Here is a 24,071-nt window from a genome sequence, read left to right as displayed (position 1 = left end):
TTTATTGGCAAAGGATTCAAATAATAGTCCCAGTAATATATTATATAGGACAGGATCATCGTATCAGTTAGAGATAGGGAATAACTCCTAGATCTCAGGATGATTCTACCCGTCCCCTCCTTCAAAAGCAAACCATAGGTTCCTTCAGAAGGAGTTTTCTGAATGTAAACATTTGGAAGAATTATGCGAACAAGAGTTAGATTTGTGTCTATCGCAGGTTTTCACATTATGCAACTCAGTGAATAACAATTGATAGTTTGCTATGATGTTGTCATTGGCTTGGAATAGGTAAATTTGATTTGTTGAGTTATAGAGTTTAAGGACAGATGGGACCACTAGATCATCTAGTATGCCCTTCTGTATGTCACAGGACATCTGCACTATCCAGTATCTGCCTACTAAACTCAATGACTGAAATTAGACTGAAGTATTATAGCCCACAAGAGATTAGACTATTATATGTCACAGGCAGGGCATAGGAGAGACTGAGGTAAACGAGTGCCTGAAGTCCCCACAATGGCAGGGAAATGATAAAGTGTATCATTCTCCTTTCATCCTGACTCATCAATGAGATATGGAATGATCTGATTCCTGGAGAAGCCTCCTCTCCCTACCAGAGTACTGACAGTATGTTTTCTCACTGAGGAAAATGTGGAAGGGAAAATGAGGCAGACAAATGGTGTAGATAATGAATCTCTCAGATGTTTTTTTTTTTGAAAGAACAAGGTGGCATTATGTTAGGAAATTGTAAGCTTGTAGGCTGTTAAATAACCACGTCCTCCAATGTTTAAAAAAAAAAATCCTCCAGAGGCTTTCCTGAGGAAATGATTGTTTGTGTGTACGTGTGTGCATGGGCATGGGCATGTATCTCTATGTGCATGCATGTGTAAATTCTACCTACAATATATTGGAAGGAAAGTCTGAAGAACTTTTGTGCTTAAAATGCTCCTTTGTATAAGAACTGGGAGAATTGTTCACCTCTTCTAACTATAAAAAAGCTGCAGTGCATGACTAAGCTTAAAAATTAAGGTAGCATATCCTTACACTCTCACAGAGAGTGTTAGTGTGTGTGTGGGACAGAGCAGTTAAGAAGAAAACTTTAACACGATGTCTCTTGGCCTGACATCAAAATAAGTATTTCTTTTTTAGTCTTGCTTTGTTTCAGTTTTTGATGCAAATGTGAATGGGAGCAAATTGCCATTGACAATATAAAACAGTAAACTTGGACAAATGATTTGCATATGTATATTTGACCAGATTCTATCCCCTCACTTATGACACTCCTTTGCAATATTTTATGTAGCTGGCCATGGAAGGGTCACACTATTGGAAGATGGATCCTATTATTTATCATTATTCTTCATTACTTATGCAGTGACAGAAAGCACACTGAGCCGAACACAAGACTTTGCCCCTAGGAGCTTACAATCAAATTTCAGATACAATGCAATCATTGAGAGCAGCAAAGGGCATTGGGCATGTGTGATGAGGATACTCCGAGGTTACTGGCATAGTCAGTTTTTGTGTCTTGATGTTTCTGTTAAAACTATTTATTTTTCTGGGTTTTTCAATGGCAAATTATCATGCTGAATATTGTGGACAGCTCACGTGAGCAAGGATTACTCACATGAATGAGGAGTGGAGTATCTGGCCCTTGTGTTTTTACTGTAGAAAACTTCAGGGTTTACTGAGCTGCCAGGAGAGGATTAGCAGAGGGATGATTCTGCTTCACACAGTGGGAAGGGTCTGCATCATGTTGCTGCCATTACAATCCTGCTAGAACCCTGAAAAAAAATGGACTAGGAAGCATGAATGGAAGTGTTGCCAGTGTAACCAAGACCTGCAGTGGCAAATGTAAAACTAAAAAGGATTGAGTTTAAAGAACATATACAACAGTGTGAAGACAGAGAAGATGGGAATGATATTCTAGCTACTGTGGAAAGTAAGTAAGAAAGGGCTAAGAGAAAAAACAAATGAACAATAGTGAGGAAGAAGCAGCTTCCAGATGTTGACAAAGGAGGCACTGCGAGGTACAAGAGTGTCTGTGTCGTCTATGTTGGCTATTCAAAAAAAACAAGGGGTGGCTGCAGATTTCGTACCCACGTAGACGCCATGTTTAGTTTCTGATCATGGACCAAGGGAACATCGAGATAATGGGAAGAAAGTGTCATTGTTGATGAGTATGTTCCAAATAAAGGAAGCCAATCCGAGGATATTAGTTATTGCAAAAGGCTTCTGATTAACTGTCCTGATGTCTTTTCCTAACTTGAGTAAAGTTGTCATCTAAAGCTCTACCTGTCCTGCAGGAAGGGAGGATCTTTAATTTATTTATAGCAGGGACTCAAGGTTGTTTAATGGAATTTTCCCTGCAGGGCAAGAGCTCCCATGTGAGTCTGATGGAACTTTGAGACTTCAGGAGTGTATACAATACAAAGAACAGCATGCTCAAGTCAACTAGTGCTAACCAAAGCTTTAAATGACTTGGTGAACATACTTCTCACCAGTTCTGTGCTGCCTACATTTAATGCACATTTGCCTGTATTAAATCAGGGTGCCAAGGTGGAGTATATGAATGGCACATAATAGACTGGTCTGCTGTGGTCTGTAGTATTTTGGTCTAATTTCAGTTGTTGGACTTGGTGTGTAGGTGCTAGGTGGTGTTGGTATCCTGTGGATATAGACAGGGCCAGACTAAATGATCTGATGGTCCCTTCTGGCCTTTAGCTCTATGACTCTACACTACCGAAAACATCTTTACTGGACCTCTGATGCTGTTATGTCCCATCTCTCTCACCACGTTGTTGGTATTTTATATCACAGGCAGTCTTCCCAGTGCACGATGAAAGGATAACTTCCTATCCATTCTGACAGACTGTTTCAGTGTATGCTGAAGTATCTGCAAAAAGCCTACTTTAGACAAATATATATCTCACACTTTTAATTGTCTGGCATTTCCAGTGTAATTTATTTAAATAATAAATCAATACTGCTAGATTTTTAACGTAACTGAACCAATCATTTAAAGATTGACAAAATCCTCCTTAATGAAACGGTGAGGTCAGAGGACTTATCTGTAGCTTGTAATCACAATGATCAACAAGGCAGCAATGAATGCAGAATGAAATTAGAAGCGGATTGCCCTGAAGATGCAGCAGTTCGCAAGAGGATCCTCAACATTTCCTGATGTAAAGAAACTCTAGAGAGGCTGTAAAATCTCCTTGACTGGAGATCATGGTGTAAATCGATGCACTAGCAATATAATAAAGTGGATTACTTGGCCAGAAAGACATTCTGTGGTTTGACAAATCTAAAAATAAATTGATTTTTCAAGCTTTTATGACTTTACTCCATTTTCTTTCTTAGTAAGCAGTTTGTGTTAACAATTTTTAGTAACTTTATTAATCTTTATAACAGTTCTATTGCATCCCATCATCTCTCTAGTACCTTTTAAAAGTTACAATATAATTGCAAAATAGCCATAATGAAATTAGTACTGGTTGTTACCAATATGTCAGCTGCCAAATAACCATAACTCACAGGTATGTTGTACAAAATATGAGAATTAAAGTAATTATATAGTGAACTTCATATCATTGCTTATTGCCATATTTATTCTATTGACCCCACAAAGTCAATGGGACTACTTATGTCAGTTGACTAGGATTTGGCCCTTCAAGTAATTGTAATGTATATGATATCAAATAATGATGGTGCTACATCTGGAAATGAAATTACACTGTTTATAATGCTGTAACACAATTCCAACAAGTGGTACTGGCTTGGGGGGGCATCACCTAACTTGTAAACTCAGCATGATTGTAAGGTCTTTGTTTTGTGTTTGTACAGCACCTAGCACAATGGGACATTGGTCCATGCCAGGGACTCCCCGGTTCTGTTAGGTTCCAAACAATAATCATGGTTTGGTGCTGCCTGTCCAAAAGCATATCAGCACATACAGCAGGTAGACCCTATTACAGAAAACAAACAATTCAGCTTTACCTGTGATTTGATTCTCTATAGGTTTTTGTTCTGGGAAACCAACCATTACAAATATTTTCATTTTGGTTAGCTGAAACTGTTACCCAGAACACTCTGTTATCTGAAAAAAGGGTCACATCTCCCTAGCTCTATGTTATATTTAAAATCCCTTTATTCTACCCAAAATCTGGACTCCTAGACTGTTTAAAATAACCATTCCCACCCTGATCTTGCAGGGCCATTCAGAGAACCAAGAGAATACATACTCTCAGGCAAAAAGCTTTATTGAATTAGAATTAGGGTTGTAAGTAAATACTTATCAGACATGTACAGGGAGACTTTGACAAACCAGTAAAATGTGTGAAACCACTATGGCTTATTGTTAAAGGCGGCCTAGTCAGCAAGCTAAAAATTGGCCATTCAGCACTCTCAGCTTGACCAAGGCAGGAGGGGAGGGAGTTTTGGGGTGCCACAGAAAGGGCTTGACCCTGCATCCTTCCTCATAAGAATTATGTTGAAGTTGCTGATATGCCCCAGGAATGTCTTTTGGGGTCTCAAGACTGCAAACTCTGGAAAAAACCACATCTGGCTAATCAATAATCAGAAGGAACTTCTTGCTTGATCATTGAAATGCTCACTTAACAAGGTTTCTTTAAGGGACATGTCATTCTATCACTAATGTATAAATAAGGGGAAAAAGCTTGAAACAGGGGGACTCGTTTGGGGACTCTTTGGGACTGGTCTCTCCCTCTGGATGCATCTTATGTTCTCTGCCGGCAGATGGGCTGCCACTGTGCCACTTGAGAGCCACACTCAGCTTTGGTAATTATCAAGGGCTGGGGGCATTTTACTAATCTTGTTGCGGATGTGTGTAAGAGCTTGAGACTAAGTAAAGGTTTAGCTCTAAGTGAAAGCACTCTCGTGTTGTCCTGTTTGTGCCAGCTATCTATCGATTGGATGACTGTGTCTCCCCTGATTTATTTCCTGACACCTCCTCACACAAAGTAAAAGTTACCAAGAGCTTTGGGTTGCAAGAGCCCCGGGTAACACATGGAACCTAAAAAGAACATTGTGGCTTTTGAGAAAACTGCAAACATTAATGTTACACTTTCATAAACAAACCAAATCATTGGAAATAATGGAAATAACAGTTTAAGGGCCAGATTGTGTTCCTGCTGTAGGGGTTTTGTGCTGTCCTGATGGCACAAAGTAGATGGAGAGTCTGCAGATCTGGCCTCATGAGGGGATCCTCAGATGGAAGAGAGCCACTACCCAAGCTCCACATCACTTCCTTAGACCCTGGTACACATGAGCATCAAGGAAAAGGGGAACATAGCTATAGTGTCTCTATTTCACAGCAATCTCTGACCACAAAATAGCTTCCTGTGCTGTGTGCAGCCAGGAATAAATTAGAACTACTTAACTTAAGGACTGGGGCAGTCTCTGGCTGGTGCCAGAACTGGAGAAACAAATCTTTTCTCCTTCATGACCAGAAGGGACCGCCTGTCTGTCAAATGGACCAATAGCAGCCATGGGGACAGGGAAAGTGCCATAGTACCTCTCCATAATACCACATCCTACACATGGAATGCAGCAACAAGAGTGGCAAGAAGAACCCATTTCCACAACTGCCCAGAACTCAGGAGACAGCCCATTGTCTGTGTGTTTGTCGAAGGCCTCTATCTCTTAAAACAGGCCAAGGCCCCTCAGCTCCAGGTGGATTGACTTACTGCTGGCAAAGTCAGAGTAATGAGTTCAAATGAGGCTTGCAGTGAAGGGTTCCACAAGATCAGCCTTCATTGTGGAGATACTAATGAGTCTCCTTCATTCTGAACTGTGCACATTCACATGCATCACAGTGCTAAAAGCAAAAATCTGTGCAGTTAAGAGGGGGATTTGTCCTGTAGCCTGCAATGCCTAACACATGCTGCAATTTTCCTTTCTCACTGGTGCTGGGGAACTTATTGCACATTTATGATCACAGCGCTCAAGTTAACTGTGCTTTTTGCAAGGTTGTTTTACTGAGTTAGGTTTAATGAAACGTGGTATGTGAATATTGTTGTTGCTGCTGTTTTTGCTTGCTTGAAGTACTGCTGAAACCTCTCCCATGGAGCTACCCTGAGATCGGATCCAATCATGGCTAAAGAATCTTGATGCATTAGCGATGGCTAGATGGGATTTAATCCAACTGTAATGCTTGAAAAGTAATGGATCTGAGCTTCCTGTATTTCTTTTAATATACATCTAAGTGAATTTAGTTTTTGCAGATTGGCAGTTCAGGTAACTAAAGTCTTATGTCCCTTCTCTACCCTATATAACAAAAAGATACAGCCTATGCCATAGCAGTACAAGTGTCACACTATCCCATCAATTTGCTTCAGCTCTGTTCAGGAGGGAGCACCCTTTGGAGTGAAAGGGGACAGCAGTTCATTCTTAATTAGATTAATTAGTTGATGTTTCTAAAAGCCCTTTGAATATGAAAAGTGCTGTGTTTTATTATTATTCAGTCCTGGGAATGGCAAAAAAGTGCCAATTAGAGCTGTGTCCAAATCAGCAGCAATCTCAGGGTGGGTTCATCTGAAAGATTTCTCTGGTGCACGTGTAACTCACAGGTGTGTGTGTGTGTGTGTGTGTGTGTGTGTGTGTGTGTGTGTGTGTGTGTGTGTGTGTGTGTGTGTGTGTGTGTTATGTACCCTCTTCTGTGTTAAATTCACAGTGGATCTGAGTGTTTCAGCTACCTACCAACTTACAGAGTTTTACTCAAGCTGGAAAGACTTATGCTTCTAACTCTGGATGTCCTTGATTTGATCCCTAGTGTCAGCCAAGATGGTGATCTTTACACTTCATGGTGGTTCATGCTATCCCGAGGTTTCTTTTACTTTTGATTCACATGAACAGAAATGAAAAACTTTATCCCAAGCTACCAAGTTGTTTATTGTTTCCATCTAAGCTTGAACGTTCCTTCTTCTTCTAATTACCTCCTACCTATCTTAATATGTTCTAGATTCCTCTCCCTTTTAAGGTCTACAGGGCAGTAGCTACAAATCCTTTTGTTCCCCATACCTTCATTGTCTTCAGAGTGAAGTTCTTAGGAGACAGCTGTCCTTCCACTCTCTTCCTCACCACTCCCTGGGGGGATTAGGGGATATGGAAATTCAGGTTACGTCTCTTCCCTCCACATTCCATAGAAAAATCTCTTCAGAGAATTAGGTTGCATTACCTTCCAGCCCTCTCCCTCTCACTCAGTCTTCAGCACTGAGACCCATAGCAGTTACTGGAATGGGCACTTACCTCATTCTTGTTGCATTATCGAAAGTATCACACTTCGAGGTCCAGAGATACTGGGACTGAGTTTTAGTTCATAACAGCTCTTCTCACCTTCTTAAAAAGAGGAGTCTCATGGCTTTAGAATTTCTTGCAAGAAGTTTCCATAGCTATGTTGTCAGTTACTGAAATATAAACAAACCTGGGAACTTGTTGCGAAAAGATGTTGTAAATGACAAAACTATAATGGGGCTCCTAAAAGAACTAGACAAATTAATGGAGAATAGGTCCATCAATGGCTATTAGTGAAGATGATTAGGGATGCAACCCCATGCTCTGGGTATTCCTAGCCTTTGATTGCCAGAAGCTGGGAGTGGGTGATAGGAAATGGGTCCTCTATGATTGCTTGTTCTGTTCACTCCCTCTGAAGCACCTGGGACCAGCTCTGCTGGAAAACAGAATACTGGGCTAGATGGACCATTGGTCTGATCCAGTAGGTCATTCTTATATTAAGAATATAATATAAGAATGACCTACTGGATCAGACCAATGGTCCATCTATATTAAACAGAACAAACCCCATAGTTTATGCCTTTTAACTTGTCTTCTGTTTGTTTGTTTTATTAGCCTTTAAATATCATGTTCATGTTTTCAAGTTTTTCCTTCACAAACATGAATACTAGAACTGCACAATATGTATACAACAATGAAAGTTGTGAGTCTCGCATAATCATATGACTCAAGAAATTTAGGCTGCTAGAAAAACACTGAATATCATCAGACACTAAAGCTGGTTGACATTATTTTGGCCAAAACTTTTTCTCACAGAAAAATGCAGATTCAAGTTGAGTGAAACATTTTGTAAATTCATGTTGATATTGCTGAATTGTTTTGGTTTAAAACGAAAATTATTTTTTTTTAAAAGCTCAAAATTTAAATTAAATGTTTAGTTTCAGGTTGAATGAAATACTTTGTGTGAGAAAAATATGTTGGTTTGAAGTGCCATAGTACCTCTCAATAATACCACATCCTGCACAAAATTTTGAAAAAAAAAACTGATTTGGGCCTGTATGAAACAAATAAAAAAAAATTAAAAAAATCAGAACTACTAGCTAACCAAAACAATCAGTGATTTGTACAGCTCTGATCCACACATACAAAAAATCATGAGTTGGCAGCCGTGCAACTATCCTCCTACACTGTAGTTTTCCATAAGATTACATTTGGTTCTGAACCAGTCAACGATTATGTATCAGGAAGCCTTTTACAAAACTCCAGCCATGCTATTATCGTCTTTGACATCTTTTTAAATAACCTACAGTTGCATCTACGGTTTGTAGAGCAATGTGGCTATACTGCAACCTACTTTAAGTTGTTAAACTAGCTTCATTTCAGTACATCTCTTAGGGAAAACAAACACTTCAAGATCTTATTTTAAAGGTTGTTTTTTTTTTTAAATTGGCCACTGCTGAGCCTTTCATTTTCTCCTGTCCTCTTCCTTTCCCCTCATCATGTTATATGAGATCTCCACATCAGGTTGTGGACATTATTTGTCTGAATGTTAAGGTCTTATTTTTTTGCAAAATTATGTTTTTGTTGTTTTCAATGGTTGTATTATGTTGTCAGACAGAGGTAGGGGAACATGAACTTGTAAATAGAGTTGAGCAGAAATTTGATTTATTTTCATTGAAAAATTCTGGTGAATCAAAAGTGAAATGTTTTGCAGAAATATGTTGATTTTCAGAAATTTTTGGAAAACAACAAACACAGAATAAGAACATTCCACTGAGATGCAAATATTCCATTTTGACCTTTTTTGAATGGAATATTTTGATTATCCATTTCAAAATGACTTTTTATTGCATTTTTTTTGCTAAAATATAATAAAAAAATAAAAAGTAGAATGACATTGATGTTATAGGAACAAAACAGTGTTGATTGACCAAAAACATTTATTTTGTGCATGTGTGTGTGAGCGGGTCATTCTGTGATAAAATTTCAAAATATTTTGGATTTTGTGCTATTTTAGAAAGGAAAAAAAATAGAAATGGTAGAAAGTCTTGCAAAATGGAAAGTCTGGTTCCTGCCTGCCTCTACATAAATGAAATTAATATTTTCTTTCTTAATGTTACCATATTTACTAAAACTGAACTTTTTTTTCTTGCAGCCATACATAAATTAAAAAAAAAAAGTTCTTGGCTGTTATGAATGCCTGGGGAAAAAAAGGATCCAATCCTTTGAGGTACTGAGTACACTCCATTGACTTCAGAGCAAGCAGGGGACACGTAGACTAAAAAAAGAGAAATGAGTTACCCACTGCTGTATTATTGCTCAGATTCAGAGTTATTTGTGGTCAGCTTTTATTGAAAGGTTTTTTACAGGGTCAAATTCTAATATGCTGTCTCACACTGAGTAGTTCTGACCTGAAATCGAAGGAAGTAGTAGTGCAGGTGGTGCTACGCAACATTGACAGAAGTATCTGTCTCTTAGTTGTTCTCCCTCTCACCCCCTTTAAAATGGGCATCATCTACTACATCATCTACTACAAATACTACAAATCTACTACAAATATAAAACTGGACTTTGACTTGTTTCTGACATGAAAATAACTAAGATTTTATAAAATATATCCCCAAGCACTTTATAGCTAACTTTGTATTACTCTTATTTTTGCAGGAATCTTGGATGACAGGAAAACCCAGTGGATCATGTTTTTATAAGCTAAGCAATTTTTGTTTGTTTACTGTGCTGCAAACATATGGAGGAGCTGTAAGTAAATGTACTTTACTGCATGATGAACTGGATGGCTATCATCTGGAGGAAAGCACAATAATCATTTCATTTCTGTGGTGATTTGCTAAGCTTGTGGTACAATGCCAGAAAGACTAACGGAGATGCTTATGGATGTATGGACTCCATTAATAATATTATGGATTACTGTCCTTCCTTCCATTTATATGGCTCCATTGAATCAATCTGAAATATTACCAAGTGGATCCAGTATGGGACTAAATGGGCTCAGTGGAGAACAGAAGGTTTTGAACCGTTCAAAGAGGGGCTGGGTTTGGAACCAAATGTTTGTATTAGAAGAATTTTCTGGACCTGAACCAATATTAGTTGGCCGGGTAAGTAAACATTTTTTTTCTTTCACTATGAAAATGTAGGATAGATGTAGGTCCTCATTGGCTTGGACTCTCCTATCAAGCTCAAATTTACAGCTCTTGGTCATTCTGAGACTTCCCTGCTGCCTGTAAATTTATGTTTTATAGATATTTACTCCTCTTGTAGATATGCAACTAACATAAATGATATGATCTTCTGACAGGAGAAAGTAGAATGATCTTTTTTAGTGGACTGGAGATTTCAAGGTACAGACAGCCTGTTCTAACTTGTATTTTCAAGATAGAAAGCATCTTTTATTTTTGGTGATAAAGGGGAACAGATGCACGTTTCTTTAAATGTCATTAGCTTAGCCTTTCTCATCTTAAGACTTTTCTAAAAGCTGCTATTTGTTACATGCTTATATTTATATCCAGTATTCAAACGTTTTGATACTTTATAGTCACTTTTAACCTGCTGTCCTGCTACATAAAGCTTTAAAATGCTCTGACATTTCTCAGAGATGCACGTTTGAGCAAGCCTAAACACAAGGATGAAAATGTACCTTATACAACAGAAGACACCAGGCTAAGATATAGTTGTAGAATGACCCTGATGTACTTGCCATACAATATAACATCATAGGCATAGTATTTTGTAACAGGAAGATGGAGAGCATGAGTAAAATAGCACATGCTTGCTTTGACAGATACTCTACCTTGTCTATTACCAGCCCCTTGTTTATTTTTACAGCTCTGTTCATTTCTCTCAATCAGTAATTCCAAATCACACTTGCCTTAGAAAGAGATCATGCCATCTGCATTCATCATAAAGCTTGACTAGAAAATAAATGTCTTCTCCTTGTTGGATGTTTGATTTATATTAGAATAGTCAAATACTGTAACATATCATTAACTTTCTGTTTCCTTTGAATAATCAGACATATTATTACCAAATTACGTTCGCTCCTAAAATGTATAAAAGTATGCAGACAAGGGGTTAAAACATGGATAATTTCATGTTAAAGCATTCTGTACATATTGCAGCTATCATGTTACTGAAGAAAAGACAGAGAAAGTATAGATTTGGTAACTATTCCTGGACCAATATGCTAATAGCAATTGTCACCCATTACTATCTTAAACCGATTTTGTGAAATGATCAGTTTGGGCTCCAAATCTTGGGCTAGATGGTGCAAACAGGCATAGGTCCATTGACTTTCAATTTAAACTAATGTTGATTTATACCAATGGGAAATTTATCTTAATATGCTTTGTTGCAGTCAGTAAAGTATCCCAATATCAATGGGGCCACAACATGCTTATTTATATACAGTATTCCAAGTTGCATTTAAAACAATGAGGAGAGTGTATTTTTTATAGAGTACGTAAGATGACAAACAAGAAGATTTTGAATCAAGGCAGCCGCTCCTTAATTAATCCTTTCATAGTAAGGTTATCAGAAGAGTTTGTGATTTTATGTACCATATGTGCAGCAATGCCCAAGCACAATTAAGGCTACTCAGAAGGAGTGAGAGAGAGTGAGATCACTGTGTCTCAGTTTTGTGGAATTTTATTTTTCCATGTAAATCATAGCCTTAACTTTGCTGTAATGCTCAGTAGTTTTTGGATTTAATTTCCTGCATTGTTTTAAATTCATTAATGAAGAAAAAAGGAGGGAGGACAGGACCTCAGGCAAAACTAAAAAAGACATTATACTCATCTTCTGCTAGGAATTTGAATAGTACTTATTATTACAAAGCCATGGTATCCCATTTGCTGGGACTGCTGCATAATTAGTATATGGCATGATAGAGATGGAAGCGAATGAAAAGTGGAACATGTTCTAAACGGCAGAGATTTGTGGCTTATTTCTAAAGTTAAACTTAATATTTCCTAAAACTTCTTGTCTGTGTCTATTGCTATCTCCAGAAAATCGCCTTTACTTCTGCTTTCTTAAGGCCTGATCCTCAGAGATGTGAGCCCCCATAAGTTCCATTGTAGTCAATGAGAGTTGCAGGTGCTCAGCTCTTTTCAAAGTCAGGTTATAACTCTCTTCCCAACTTTAAAATGGCAACTGCTTTTTTTAGGCCTCCAGAAAGTGGAGGTATGGCATCTCTGTTCTTTATCACCCTTCTTGGTTTAACTACCCATCCCAGATTCCAATTTAAAATTAGCCTCTTGGTCTTCAGAGCCTTCAGTGGATTCCCTCTCCCTATTTTACCAATATTCTGCAAGTCCCTTTTCTGCTTATTCTGTTTCTCCAGTCTTTCTCCTAACCATGTTTCTGCACAGTTGGAGGTTGCTCCTTCGCTTCTATTGCTTCCTCTGTCAGGAACATTTTTAGCTTAAGATTGACCTTAAAGCTTTTTGGATGAAAGACGCTCGTTAAGGTCTGCTTTACTGACATGCTGTTACATTTGCTGCACTTGCACAAGTGTGTTCTGCATGCGTAGCCAATGCTGTTTACATGTTGCATTTGCTACATGTTACGAGCACTGTTTATATTCACAAGACACCTGTATTTGTACAGATTGCTCTGAAGATACGCAATGCTATCACAAGGCTGAAAGTGCAGTGAAAGTAAGAGCCAAACTCCAAAAGTGCTTCCAATTAAACAAAGGCTAAATTTCATGCAGAGCTATTTCTATTCCATTTATATCAGTTCTTATATGGCTCTCATCACCTTACTATCTGAGTGCTTGCACAATTACTATGCTAATATGCACCAAGGACCTGCCATGTGTACAAATCAGGTCTTTAGGTCTTTTCTCTGATATGCAAATACAAACGCAAGGGTTTGCATACTTAGACAATCACACATGTACAAGGGAAAAGTTGACACACAATTTCTAAGGCTAATATAGGGCCCTTTGAGAACTCACCCCTAAAGATTCAGCACTTCTCAAGATAAGGGTCATGGACTCCAGTGAGTGCTGAGACCACTGATTACCTTTCAGGAAGTGTTCAGCCCCTCGTGACATTGGCACTTAAGCCTGTATATAAAATGAAATAGAATACTGAAACCCTTTGGAAAAACACGTACATGGGTTCAAATAACTTTTTCTAAAATACAGTTCTATCTGAGGTAAAAACACGCATGCAGAGTGTATGAATTAGGAAAAATAAATGTTAGATACCTTAAAATGCTGACAGAACTTTTAACTGAGGTAGTGCAGCTGCATACTTATCTAGTACTATTGTGCATTATCCTTGGGGACTGCAAGGTTCATAAAGAATTATGCTCTCGATGTGGTCTCTCTAGCATATGACAATAATTGGAGGATGAAATTAACAGGAGAATTGAAAGCTTCTTCTTTCAAATGAAATAGACAGTCAGACAACAAGGTAGGTATGGTGGTTGAGTGAAATGAGTAAAGGAGGAGCGTTTGGTTCTAACTTTGCCCCTGACTTTCTTGAAGTCAACAAGCTGCTCTGCTGAAGTTAATGGGAATTTTGCCATTTACTTCTGTATGAGCATTTCCCCATCTTTAAGATGAGGATATAAATATTGTGTCAGGGGGTTGTTGGGAGGATTAATTAGATAATGCCCATAAAATACTACATAAATGCTTATTAAACCTATCAATATTTCGTTATTGAATTATTAAAATAATAAGAAATGTCATTGTTCCAATACTGTACATATGTAAATACAATTTAAAAAACCTGTATGGACACTAATCATTCACTTTCAAGTTCACATAAGCTCTGTGCTAAATGGAGCTACACTCCTACACAAGTTTAAATATGTTGTTTAAAACAGTACAGAAACATGATACTTACAAATAATCGTCTTTCAGTCTTTTTTATTTCCCATGATCTGTTCCTTTTGATTCACATATATATGTTGACCTGCAATAGGGTAAGTCTAGATTACCTTCCAAAGGTAGTACTTTAAGCTCTGGAAGACCTGCAAACTGTGTATTTCAGAGAGCCTTCCAGCGACTGACAATCTCATTCAACTGTGGAGTGATATGTCTGATGACATTGCATGCTGTCCTCGAAGATTTGATTACTTAGCTAGAACTTTTATTTGATATATACTGCTGTATATTCTTAGTCTCTTCTGCATGCGTTTACAACTCCATGGCAGATGTACCATGAGCTCTGTGGTGTATCAAATGTCACTGTTCTTTCATTGGGGACAACAGCAGAATTCACAATGAAGTAGAAAATAAAGTTAGGAAATATTACACTGTGCAGTTGCTTAATAAAATATGTGGGACATGTTATCACAGGTCCCATTCACCAGTCTTATGGAGCCCAAGATACATACATAGTACATGTAATTTGTGATGTGTTAAATGGCATAGGGCCCAGTGTAGTAGACAGACATTTTCAGGCAAAACATAGGTTGTATAGTTTCTGCGTTACAGTTATGATTTATGGGTACAGTGCAGGAGACAAAAAAACAGTAGAAACACATAGAAGGGATTTGAAAATGACAGAAGCCTTTTATTTTTCATCCTTGGAGACAATATTGAATAATTCAATAATAAACCCCAGACTCAAAGGAGCTGTCCTGACAAACAGTAAGATTGAGGCTCTTTCAATAGGCTGCTCCTCCTGTCCCTACAGACCCTCCCAATTCTTCTCAGGATCCCACTCTGGTTTCTTCCATTTTACTTCTTTTTACCTCCAAAGCCATGTGTGGCAATCACCTTTTCCATGTATGTTGTGTGTATCTTTCTCTGGGCATGATTGATGAAGTAAATGAGAGTCTTTCCACTGATTTCAATGGTTTTTGGATCAGGCTCTTAGAGGCGTGAGAACCTGTCAGTACTTTCTTATAAGCCTCTCGGAGGTGAACAGTACAGAGGGATATGATGTGTTCTCAGGTTGGGTCTTGGGCTGGGGTGCTGAAAAGACAATGCTTTGAGCCTGAAAATGAAAATAGCATCATGAATGGAAGAGTGTAGCACTGAGCTATGGGTTCCACATTGTGCACGTTCGTGTGACCAGTGCATCAGAGAAAGTATTTGCATGTAAAATTTACTTTACTTTTATGTCCTTTTTATTTATTTAATTAGATAGTTAGTTCCATTATTTTTTTGTGGCTGAGTGTTAATGCTGTTCTCGTTAATGTTGCAAAAGGGATCCCATCCTTAAGAGGGACTGAACTACATGCTTCTTGCCTGAATGGGGGAAATCAATGTTAAGGAGCGGAAGTTTGCAGTCCGCGGGTGTATCCTTTTCAGGGGATGATGCGATCCTGTTTAATGCACCACTGAAGTTTTTACAGCTAAAGGGCTGTAGAAAGCCAGTCATATTACATACATGTAATATTTCTAGTCCTGTTTTCTGCTTATCTTAGTATTTTATTATTTATGACCTAAAATGTGCATCATGAAACATTCAGGATTTGAAATGTTACCATTGCTGTTGGAGTTTTAGCTTTTTCTTTTCCTGTGTAAGCTTAATAGTGAATTAATGTAGGACTTTTTTCCTAGTTATTTGTTAATAAACACTCAGAAGTAAAAAAAACTAAATAGAATTTATTTTCTTACCTATTTTTATGCCACATCCCCCATTTTTTTTGCTTGTTTCTAATGGATCAGAGTGTACAGTGTACAGTATCTAGTATTTAGAGTGCTCTTGTTTAGGTTATTTCCTTGTTAATGTGTCCCAGTATCAATACAGAAGTATGTACGCAATTCCGAGAATAGCTTTTCTTAGGTAAATATTGCTACAAAGCAATAAATGAAGCACACAATATTTTATATGAGCCTGATAAAAATGGCACGTTTTTAATGAATTTTCCAGTGACAGTGTAGGTAGTGTTTTTTTTCTTTTAAAACTGGTATTCAAGTAGATACAACCGAGAAAAGATTCCGTACTAGAATGTAACGTTAAACAAGAGCAAACTTTTTCACTAAAGTACCTGGAAGTGTCTCTTCGAAGTGTAGGCCGTTTAAAAATCATATTATTGAGATCTCATGGTTTTTGTTAAAACAACACATAGCTGGGTGCAGAATCTCAGACCTTATTCCTATGTATTGCTGTAAGTACAACTGAACAGGAGTCGTCAAAGGTTGCTTTTAGCCACTTTCATGCTCCCCTCCCTCCAATCCTGGAGCCAGTTGCATTGGCTGAAAATGGCCTTAAAAGGCTGTTCTGCTGGCTGGGTACTCCCTGAGTGCAGAAGAACTCTGCGATGCCCACCCTGACCCCCTCCCCCAGTTCTACTTTATTCTGCTATTTTATTCTAGGATGTGGTCCATTATTGTGGTGCACCTATTAATGTGTAAGGCACTTTGAAGAATACACATGAAGGACTCAGTCCTGCAATGTGCCAAGCACCCCCTGAGACATGGTGTGTACCCTTTAATGACGTTAAAGGTGCAGAGCACTTCTCTGATGTGCTTGGCACCTTCCAGGATTGGGCCCTAACTTTTAGACTTGACAGACAAGAGTGTATATAATAACACACGAGGAAGGAGAGGAGTGAGGAAGGACATGCATATTGTGGGTATGATTACACAGTGACTCTGTTTAGGAATTCAGGTATTTTGATGCCCCATTAATATTATTATTACTTAGCATTTGTTCCTTAACATGTTTTGCTGAAGCCTCAGAAATGATTTTTTTTTTCCAGAAGTTTGGTAGATCCAATTGAGCTTAATTCTCTATTGGGGGAAATTAGTTGCTTGTTCTAACCAATACACTGAGCCAAACTTTTTATTTTTCTCTTAATGAACTTTTATGGTTTTCAAATGTCCATGCAAAGTGCTAGAGTGACAGCATGAAAATTGAGTGGAGTCCTCTGTGACCACGTAACAGATATGACATAATGGTGTAAACTTCCTCATACTGCTCTTCAAATGGGTTTCAGATTCTACCTGGAAGGACCACCTCTAGTGCTGTCAGGACGATTCAGTTCCTCTTATCAACATGGGTACCAATTAGTGCCAATTGTGCAGGTAGTTTTTTTAGAAACAGACATCTGTCCACTATGAACTAGTTCAGCAAGTAGCTTATTGAAGAGCCATCAGTTGGTAGTACCTTAGCATAGCTGACAACGCAGGTCGGAGTCAAACCATTAAGGTGAAGGACTGAATATATTGTTATCAAGCCCTGAGAAATCTCTCTCTCAATCTGCCAAGGCCCAAATGTGGGCTGCAATGTGTGACAAAGACAGACAAATTATTCAGGCAGGAAACATGAAATACAACAGGATTCAGTCCTTAAGTGTAAGCTGGACTCTGTGTCATCACAGTTTTATGTTTCCTTGTTTCTGAGGTAAATAACTTTTGACAGCAAAAGAGAGGGAACATCAGAATGGTGGGACACAGAAGTAACTTTGGGACTAAAGTGACTGACATATGTTGGAATGAAGGACATTTGAGAGGTGTGCGTAAGACACTCAGTTTTCAATTTTTAGACTAGAATACCTACATATATGACAACTGTCATGAAGAAAATCAGCCTCTGCGTAAAAATAACAAGAAAGGGTTTGCACAATCTTTTTTTCTTCATGGGAGACTCTTATTTAATAGGGCTTGGTTCTATCCAGCTGGTTGGTACCTCATGTGCTGCATAGCATTGTGTGATAGACTCAAAGACTACAAATCTGAGACTGCCTATGTTTGCTCTCCAGTTAATGGGCCATAAGAGACTTCACAATTTAATCTTTGGATGTGAAGCAGTCACTCAGTTTAAGCTGCAAAAATAAAGCCATGGACTATACAGCACTGTGGTAAGTATTTTAGGCAGTGTTTTAAAGGCACTAATCTGGAAGAAGTTGAAGTATGTTTTCAGAGAAAATTAAGTAAACTATTTTAGAAAATCATACATGTAGACCCTGTTTCATCAAGTTAATTACGTGCCTAACTTTAAGCATATCATTAGCTCCTGTGAAGTACCTAGTTGAGTTGAGGCCATTAACAGCAAATGTATAACGATACCTTTCCTCTCTCCTGGAGGAACAGCTGAGCATCTCTTACGGCCAAAAAGATTCCCATTCCACTATTTTCAGCAAGGCCCTTTTCTCATGGCCACCACATCAGCTGCTAAAAAGAGCTGTGTGTGGCTTCCCTTGGAGAGTATCCATGCCGTTCCTGAATTAACCAGAGGAATTATTAGGAGCAACATAAGAAATCCCTTCCCTCATTCTTGTGCTGGTGCTTGCTACCTTTGTAGCATATCCAGCCCCTTGTGAAAAGAGAGTGAAGCCCTAAGCTAGTGTTTCAAACTTGGTGTGCTCTACATTGCTGCTATATTGCCTCCAGCAATCCTTTCTGAGACGGTCTTTTATTTCATCATATTCCACCTAATTGAGACAAAAAGCCCAGTTGCAGGTAAAACCAACAAAAGGTACTTTATTTAAACAGACATTTCTTGGCAGGAGAGAGTGCCCCAATCATCTTGTCTCATTTATTTCCCCTTTGCTGAGAGTAGTATATGCAGAACACTGTGTGTTCTTATTCTAAGAATCCCACCAAGTGGCACTAAATATCTAAGTTATGATGTACCCTGGGCATTGGAGACAAAGGAAACAGTCCCAACCTTTAACTCTTTCATCAGAATGGATATAACTTTTTTCCTAAGGTCATCATGCCACAAGCTTAATACAAAAACAATACTAACATATGGTAATGACTCAACATGAGAAATCAGGATAGTAAATGCCTTGGAAGAAAAACACAGTTTTAGATTAATTGTGGAAAATATGAAATATAGACATGATGGATTATGGACAGATAATATGGATGAATAGAATTACATTTTGAGTTGGACTCATACATCAGACACCTGCTATATGGCCCTGATCCACAGACCATTTATCTAACTGTTAAGAATCCTTCCCTTGATTTCAATGGGCTTTCCATCAGGCTTCGTATTATTATATGAGGGAGAAGCTCTCACATTTCCATTGTTTGCAGCAAACATTTGATAGTCAGTAGGGGATAGCCTTCAGGAGAGAGAGGTACCTTGTCTGTGTCCAATGAAATTCCATTGATCTTTTACTGAGATATAAAGTGTTAAAAATCTCACTTTTGTTCATCAGGAAAATTATTGCAGCTTGCCAAAATAATAACTAAACACAAACATTGTAAAGCTAGGATCCCGATGCTGCCAAAGCAGCAGCAGTATGCTCTGCAGTGGAAACACATGGGGACTGCTGGTGCAGATGCATCAAAAGATGGGGGAAAGGAAGCCAGGTTGCTCTCACTTCCTGACTTGGTTCATGGCCCAAATACCCCTCTGGATGCACAACATGTGTCATGAACCTCCCCACAACTCCTGGTTGGATGGGGAGAGAAAGCCAGGCTGGACTCCTCTTCCCTCCCTCTCCACGCCACCCCTCCCCGGCGCCACCCATAAACCCTTCCAAATTCAGAACATGGTTTCATTGGTCCATCCTCCTCTCCTTAAGATCCCATATAGGAGATGCTGTTCCCCCAATTCTGAGGAGAGGGGAGAGAGACAGGCCAGATTTCCCCAAATACTTTCTGGAACCAGTACACAGAGCCAGTCTTTGCTGCAGTGTTGAAGTTCAAGGTTCAAACCTTGATGATGATGTGAGATGTGGGTGCTGTTATTGTTGTGAATAATATAATTGGATCTACCTTTTTCCTTGAACAAAAATCTAGGAAACTACATAAAATATATTACATTAAAAGAGTGTTATTTAGGTTGTATAGCTGAGTACTCAAGAGCTAGGAAACATCAGATCTGCCGTTGTCGGAGCAACGTTAATTTGGCCCCCTTGTGCATATGCATTCTGATAATCTTTAATTACATGACCACATACCATTTTTTTCCACAAGACCCTGCCTCATTCAGTGCACAGGGTGAACTCATAAGGGGGCTGACTTGAAACTGAACAGATTATCTTAGATCTGGCATTTACAGACTTTCAAGAGCTTGACTTTGCAACCTAACAAGCATTTTTTTAACACAGTATTTTAATATAAGTATTAGTATATTTGTTATATGCATTCCATGCTGTCTTTTTGAAAAGCATCTGTCTTTTAGGCATTTGTCTTTTAGGCAAACATGCTTTCTCATTACTATGCAGTATAAAGCATTGAATGTAGATCATTGGCATGTTTTGCAATTCCCACTGTTGCTGTATCATACAGACACACACACAAAAAAAGGCCAGAGGCAAAGTGTTTGTGTTTCTTCCTTCATCCAAAATCATCTGAAGCAAGACTTAACAAATGTGGACTATTGTACTGGCTTTAACTTATTTTTGTTATTAATGGATCTTGATGATTTTATTGGAGGTGATACATAATTGCTAGACTATTAGATGAACTGAAAGCAGGTGCTGATCTAAATAAACATGTATACATGGATTAAGCTTACATTTTATTGAGTTTTCATATGAGTAAACAGATGCTATATAAACAATTTAAAGTGTATAGTAAGATTTTACTTGGCAGGAGGGGATGCACTGATAGGTGGGAGTGAGTTTTAACCTATGGTGAATTTGGCTGGGCTTTCTATTTAGACCTTGCTACTGCAGTGTGTAGTTTTTATAAACCTTGTATTTACTCTCAGAACACTGGGGTTGTGAAATAAAATAAATCATAAATCTTCTCAAATAAGAAACATCCATACATGTTAATGTTATTAATATTATTTTTGGTAGCACCCAGAGGTACCAACCAAGATTAGTGCCCCATTTTGCTTCCACTGTTCAAACACATAATCCCTGCCACCAAGAGTTTACAATCAAAATGGACCAAACAGACAACAGTTGGGAGGGGAAGTGGAGGCAGAGAGAGGGGAAGTGACTTGCCCCATGTCACACAGCAAATCTACCTGAGGACAGAACCCAGGGCTCCTGACGCTCAATATAGTGCTCCATCCAGGAGATCATGCTGCCTCCCATTGGATCACTAATGGGGACAATGATTTCACAATATATCTGGACATAATACTATATGGAACTCTTACAGGAATCAATATGATTGATTTTTTTTTCTGGTGTGAGTGAGAAATAAGATAAGATAGGGTAATAAGTGTGCAAAAGCATATATTAACAATTTAAAAGCTCCTATAATAAGACAAATGCCCATTTCTTAACTGATTGTACCTAAGGATCATTGTATCTGTGGTGTTATCAAACCTTGAAAAAGATTAGAGGGAAATAGATCATGCTTTGCAGAGCTGGATTTCTAGCATCTTTTTCAGGTGCAGCAGCATTCGTAGTCTCTTTGATCAATCAGCCTGCCAAAGACCTAAATCTCCACCAGACAGCCACTCACAGGTTACATCTCGGCGGGAAATAATTTTCACATCCCATGATAATTTCTGAAATTTTGAAATGTTTTGTATCCCAAATTGGGAGGAATAGTCTAAATCTTGAAAATTTGCATGACTTGACAAACCTTTTTTTTTTTTTTCTTTTTTAGATTCAGGTCAATTGAAATGTTGTATTTGGATAATTTTACTTTTTCCCCCCAGAATTTTTTTTTAGTTTAAATTTACTAACATGTTGACATGACAAGTCACTTCAACTAAAATTTTCCCCCAAACCTTTTTGTTCTGAAAACATCAAAATTAGACAAATTCAAAACTTATTCCCTAAAATTTTGTGAGTCTAAGAGATTTGTCAAAACTAAAACTGTTCAGGAAAAAACAAGTGTTTAAAAAGTTTTAACCATGTCTACTACTTTTGGCTGAAAGGGAGTCAAAGACAGGGATGCTACCAGAATTCTACAGAAAATAAGAGAAGTAGAATATGTGTTAACAAATGCTTTGAGATTTAAAGGATTTTTTAAAATTAGCAAATTGTGAAGAGCTAGATTTTCACCCCTGTGAGGACAACCATCTGAAATAAATACATCACAGACTAAAGATGCATCCCATGCACCATATAAACATTACAAACGTGGCCACAAGATGCTGTAGCCAACCTCTCTGCAGCATATTGTTGTGCTACACCAGTCCCCTAAATGTCGGGTAGCATGCTGTGTCTCCATCAGTTCAATTGCAATCTCTCCAAGCAGTAGGGCTTCCAGGTTTTAGCCCTCTCTGCATTCACATAAACACTCACACACTTTGAATAACATAGAGGATTCCTTTATTGCTTTATTGCCAGCAATCGAAAATGAAAATATCCTAGGCATACTTGCTTTTATAGTATAATCAAAACAAAACAAAAACCCACGCAATTCTCAAGGTATGCCAAAGAGCATTTAATTCTGAGTCAGTTTAATATTAAACTACAATCTCTTGTGGCAGATGGCACAATGGGAGTTGTAGTTCAGGCCCCTGGTCTCTCCTGTGTCCTGGGCTCCACAGAGAACTACATGTCCCAGAATGCAATGTGGCCTCCCCTTACCAAGCAGCAATGTGGATGCATAATGGGAGATGTAGTCTAGTTAGAGAGCCTGGCCCATAGTAGAAAATGGGGGCATCAAGCTTCCAAACTACAGCTCCCATCATATACTAAGACAATAGGGAAATACATTTGAGTTTACTTTAAATGAAGAGTTTGAGTTCAGTTCAATAAACTGAAATAAAACTTTTCAATTTGGGGAATATCAAAATGTTTTGTTGTTTGTTTGTTTGTTTTTGTCTTTTTTACAATAAAACCAAAAATGTTTTGACATTTCTGGATTGATTTTTTTCAGACAATTTCATTCTGCCAAAACTTTCAATATTTCAACTTTTTGGCCTATTTTGGGATGAAAATAAATGTTGAAATACTGGAATTTCATGTAGGATTGAAATTTTTATTTTGCTCAGCTATCCACTGGAGATTATGGAGTTCTTTTTTGGCTAGATGTTGAATTGCAGGTTACAACTATATCTAGTGACGAACCTGTAGGTTCAATACAATCATTTTCAGAAGTGTTGCTGAAATGTTTATATTTAATATTTGAAAAGAGAATAATATTAGTAAAGTTAAGTCCATGTTCATGCCAACTGATGTCTCCAATGCAGATGTCTTTCTTAGTCATTGCAAATTTCATGGATTCCTCGAAAGATCAGAAAATATAAGAATTACTCTTACCATTTTAAGACCAGCAACCTAGAGATGCATCACTTTAGCCTTAAGGCTTATTTTCTAAGATACTTCCTTTGTCAGACCAAAGCTCTGATATTTCAACAGGGTAGGTTTGTACACTGGAAGAATATAAATGTTGATTCCCTAAATTCCATTTCACTTTTAGAAGCTTTCAAAACTTCAATAGCCCACTAGAATGTAGACTAGTATATACCAAAATACATGTAGAAGAATTCTGTCCTCTTGGTAACTTTCTCACTGTAATAACCAGGACATAAATTTCTGGAAATTCATTTGACCTGAGTCCCCATGATCCACTGACTGGAGAAATATCTAAGGGGCATTTGTTTCAGAATTGTTAGGGACACCAATAATCCTATAGTATTTAATCCTTGGTTTATTCTTTCCACAGCAAGTCCCCTAGTAAATCTCTTGTCCTTATTAAGCCTTTCTAATATGTTATATCTTAGATCCATAATTTTCTTTAGGGAAACTTTCTGCTCTACAGTGTCTCCCCTCCAAAATATCCTTGGAATATGATTTCAGTCACAGCTTGTAGCTCATGAAATTGTCTGGGCTTGGGAGTTCCAAGAATTTTAAAAGATCCGTCTTTAAATCCAGTAGGTTGAACTCAATCCAAGAAATGTTCAGCAAATCTGAGCACTGCTGCCAAGCCAGTTTGACTGACCCTTCCTAATCCCTGCCACTACAAGCTCCAAGATGTAATGTATGACCTTCTTCAGCTCTTCCATGCTAGTTGG

At 38.1% G+C, this 24,071-nt stretch overlaps 1 protein-coding gene across 1 annotated transcript in view; it reads left to right on the top strand.

Annotated features, from left to right (window-relative positions):
* Positions 1 to 24,071, top strand: part of CDH8 (cadherin 8) — a 213,917-nt gene that overhangs the window by 6,654 nt on the left and 183,192 nt on the right. The window contains exon 2 of the mRNA XM_050922868.1: positions 9,919 to 10,367. Coding sequence (XP_050778825.1) covers positions 10,116 to 10,367 — 252 coding nt within the window. The 5' untranslated portion in view covers positions 9,919 to 10,115. The remainder of the gene's footprint in view (positions 1 to 9,918; positions 10,368 to 24,071) is intronic.

Source organism: Gopherus flavomarginatus, chromosome 14 (assembly GCF_025201925.1).
Source record: "Gopherus flavomarginatus isolate rGopFla2 chromosome 14, rGopFla2.mat.asm, whole genome shotgun sequence".
NCBI lineage: Eukaryota > Metazoa > Chordata > Testudines > Testudinidae > Gopherus > Gopherus flavomarginatus.
This window is presented reverse-complemented; position numbering and strand designations above follow the sequence as displayed.